We start from the raw sequence: 4,116 nt of genomic DNA, 5'->3' as shown, positions 1-4,116 counted from the left end.
TTGTGGCCCAGTCCGGGCGCTTTATGGTTCTAACCGGGTCCACAGGGTTCCTACTGTTCTGTTGTGGCCCAGTCCGGAACGGCTTTATGGTTCTAACCCGGGTCCACAGGGTTCCTACTGTTCTGTTGTGGCCCAGTCCGGAACGCTTTATGGTTCTAACCCCGGGTCCACAGGGTTCCTACTGTTCTGTTGTGGCCCAGTCCGGAACGCTTTATGGTTCTAACCGGGTCCACAGGGTTCCTACTGTTCTGTTGTGGCCCAGTCCGGAACGCTTTATGGGCTAACCGGGTCCACAGGGTTCCTACTGTTCTGTTGTGGCCCAGTCCGGAACGCTTTATGGTTCTAACCGGGTCCACAGGGTTCCTACTGTTCTGTTGTGGCCCAGTCCGGAACGCTTTATGGGCTAACCGGGTCCACAGGGTTCCTACTGTTCTGTTGTGGCCCAGTCCGGAACGCTTTATGGGCTAACCGGGTCCACAGGGTTCCTACTGTTCTGTTGTAACCCAGTCCGGAACGCTTTATGGTTCTAACCGGGTCCACAGGGTTCCTACTGTTCTGTTGTGGCCCAGTCCGGAACGCTTTATGGTTCTAACCGGGTCCACAGGGTTCCTACTGTTCTGTTGTGGCCCAGTCCGGAACGCTTTATGGTTCTAACCGGGTCCACAGGGTTCCTACTGTTCTGTTGTGGCCCAGTCCGGAACGCTTTATGGGCTCACAGGGTCCACAGGGTTCCTACTGTTCTGTTGTGGCCCAGTCCGGAACAGACCCAGGCTGGCTACTGTAAGACCCTGTGAGACTTGGCTAGATTCACTCCAGGTTACATAATGACAACAGGCTGGCTTTGTGTTGCTGGCTGCGCTCAGATTCTATTAATCCACATGGTTGGTTTTAATAATGGGAGGACTTTGGACTCGTTTAAACGTGTTTAAACAAGCCGTTCATACATTTACGCATTTAAGATTTCCTGCTGTGGAAAATGTGTGTGGATTGGAATATTTGTGGATTAAAGTTAATAGTAAAATATTGTTACAGAGTTCCTTTAAAGGATGAGTTGGAATAAACAACTGAGGTTTGAGTCAATTCTCTATTTCCCCTTTCCCTTGAATTCTATCCAAACCACCAGAGGGACGTGCACTACTATAGCTGGCCACCAGATGGTGTAACTGCACAGGACAACATGTTAGACAGATACATTTTACATTTTAGTCATTTAGCAGACGCTCTTATCCAGAGCGACTTACAGTTATTGAGTGCATACATAATTTTTAAATGTTTTCATACTGGCCCGCCGTGGGAATCGAACCCACAACCCTGGCGTTGCAAACACCATGCTCTACCAACTGAGCTACATCCCTCTGTATCAGCAGCAGCGTTCCAGTTAACGTGATCTTTCAATGCCATATACATAGAGGGTATGTTTTATCCACAGAAACAACAACTTAATTAATTGGCAGAAATTAGCAGAAATTAGTAGTGCTCATCAAATCTCATTTTATTAGTCACATATTTAGCAGATGTTATTGCGGGTGTAGCGAAATGTTCCTAGCTCCAACAATTCACACGAATATAAAAGTAAAATAATGTATAAATATATACACTGAACAAAAATATAAATGCAACATGCAACAATTGTAAATATTTAACTGAGTTACAGTTCATATAATGAAATCAGTTTATTGAAATAAATTCATTAGGACCTAATCTATGGATTTCACATGACTGGGAATACAGATCTGCATCTGTTGGTCACAGATACCTTTAAAATATATATATATATATATATATATATATATATATATATATATATGATGGGATCTATAGACATTATGGACAGTAATCATCACGTTTGCAGACAACACAACAGTAGTAGGCCTGATTACCAACAATGACGAGCCTCTGCCAGGGCTCTCTCCTTGTCCCTGTAGGCCCTGGTGGTACCAGGAGGGAGGAGGGTCTCTGCCAGGGCTCTCTCCTTGTCCTGTAGGCCCTGGTGGTACCAGGAGGGAGGAGGGTCTCTGCCAGGGCTCTCTCCTTGTCCTGTAGGCCCTGGTGGTACCAGGAGGGAGGAGGGTCTCTGCCAGGGCTGTAGGCCCTGGTGGTACCAGGAGGGAGGAGGGTCTCTGCCAGGGCTCTCTCCTTGTCCTGTAGGCCCTGGTGGTACCAGGAGGGAGGAGGTCTCTGCCAGGGCTGTAGGCCCTGGTGGTACCAGGAGGAGGAGGGTCTCTGCCAGGGCTCTCACCTTGTCCTGTAGGCCCTGGTGGTACCAGGAGGGAGGGAGGGTCTCTGCCAGGGCTCTCTCCTTGTCCCTGTAGGCCCTGGTGGTACCAGGAGGAGAGGAGGGTCTCTGCCAGGGCTCTCTCCTTGTCCCTGTAGGCCTTGGTGGTACCAGGAGGGAGGAGGGTCTCTGCCAGGGGCTCTCTCCTGTCCCTGTAGGCCCTGGTGGTACCAGGAGGGAGGAGGGTCTCTGCCAGGGCTCTCTCCTTGTCCCTGTAGGCCCTGGTGGTACCAGGAGGGAGGAGGGTCTCTGCCAGGGCTCTCACCTTGTCCCTGTAGGCCCTGGTGGTACCAGGAGGGAGGAGGGCCTCTGCCAGGGCTCTCACCTTGTCCTGTAGGCCCTGGTGGTACCAGGAGGGAGGAGGGTCTCTGCCAGGGCTGTAGGCCCTGGTGGTACCAGGAGGGAGGAGGGTCTCTGCCAGGGCTCTCTCCTTGTCCTGTAGGCCCTGGTGGTACCAGGAGGGAGGAGGGTCTCTGCCAGGGCTCTCTCCTTGTCCTGTAGGCCCTGGTGGTACCAGGAGGGAGGAGGGTCTCTGCCAGGGCTGTAGGCCCTGGTGGTACCAGGAGGGAGGAGGGTCTCTGCCAGGGCTCTCACCTTGTCCTGTAGGCCCTGGTGGTACCAGGAGGGAGGAGGGTCTCTGCCAGGGCTCTCTCCTTGTCCCTGTAGGCCCTGGTGGTACCAGGAGGGAGGAGGGTCTCTGCCAGGGCTCTCTCCTTGTCCCTGTAGGCCTTGGTGGTACCAGGAGGGAGGAGGGTCTCTGCCAGGGCTCTCTCCTTGTCCCTGTAGGCCCTGGTGGTACCAGGAGGGAGGAGGGTCTCTGCCAGGGCTGTAGGCCCTGGTGGTACCAGGAGGGAGGAGGGTCTCTGCCAGGGCTGTAGGCCCTGGTGGTACCAGGAGGGAGGAGGGTCTCTGCCAGGGCTGTAGGCCCTGGTGGTACCAGGAGGGAGGAGGGTCTCTCCTTGTCCCTGTAGGCCCTGGTGGTACCAGGAGGGAGGAGGGTCTCTGCCAGGGCTGTAGGCCCTGGTGGTACCAGGAGGGAGGAGGGTCTCTGCCAGGGCTGTAGGCCCTGGTGGTACCAGGAGGGAGGAGGGTCTCTGCCAGGGCTCTCACCTTGTCCCTGTAGGCCCTGGTGGTACCAGGAGGGAGGAGGGTCTCTGCCAGGGCTCTCACCTTGTCCCTGTAGGCCCTGGTGGTACCAGGAGGGAGGAGGGTCTCTGCCAGGGCTCTCTCCTTGTCCCTGTAGGCCCTGGTGGTACCAGGAGGGAGGAGGGTCTCTGCCAGGGCTCTCTCCTTGTCCGTCTCTCATCGTCTGCTAACTTGATGATTGAGTTGGAGGCGTGACCACGCAGTCATGGGTGAACAGGGAGGACAGGAGGGGGCTGAGCACACACCCTTGTGGGGCCCCAGTGTTGAGGATCAGCGTAGTGGAGGTGTTGTTTCCTACCTTCACCACCTGGGGGCGGCCCGTCAGGAAGTCCAGGACCCAGTCGCACAGGGCAGGGTTCAGACCCAGGGCCCCAAGCTTAATGATGAGAATGGAGGGTATAATAGCAGTGTTTCCCAAGCCTGGTACACATTAATATTGTAACCCTGGACAAGCACACCTGATTAAACTTGTCAACTAATCATCAAGCCCTCAAATGAGCTGAATGAGGTGTGTTTGTCCAGGGCTACAACAACAATGTGTACTGTTGGGGGTTCCTTGAGGACCAGGGTTGGGAAACACTGTACTATGGCTGAGCTGTAGTCAATTAACAGCATTCTTCCATAGGTATTCCTCTTGTCCAGATGGGATAGGGCAGTGTGCAGAGTGATGGCGATTGCATCATATGTGGATCTAT

The 4,116-nt window shown here is 53.8% G+C and overlaps 1 protein-coding gene across 1 annotated transcript; it reads right to left on the bottom strand.

Annotated features, from left to right (window-relative positions):
• Positions 1 to 1,876: 1,876 nt before the first annotated feature.
• Positions 1,877 to 3,581, bottom strand: LOC123482465 (basic proline-rich protein-like). Its single transcript, XM_045210304.1, has 2 exons — positions 2,240 to 3,581; positions 1,877 to 2,196 (listed from the first exon to the last, which is right to left on the bottom strand). Exons 1-2 carry the CDS (start codon positions 3,579 to 3,581, stop codon positions 1,877 to 1,879), a joined length of 1,662 nt encoding a protein of 553 aa, XP_045066239.1.
• Positions 3,582 to 4,116: the final 535 nt, after the last annotated feature.

The sequence above is a fragment of the Coregonus clupeaformis genome, chromosome 34 (genome assembly GCF_020615455.1).
Source record: "Coregonus clupeaformis isolate EN_2021a chromosome 34, ASM2061545v1, whole genome shotgun sequence".
Taxonomy (NCBI): Eukaryota; Metazoa; Chordata; class Actinopteri; order Salmoniformes; family Salmonidae; genus Coregonus; species Coregonus clupeaformis.
Note: the sequence above shows the minus strand (reverse complement) of the source record. Positions and strands in the feature narration are given on the sequence as shown.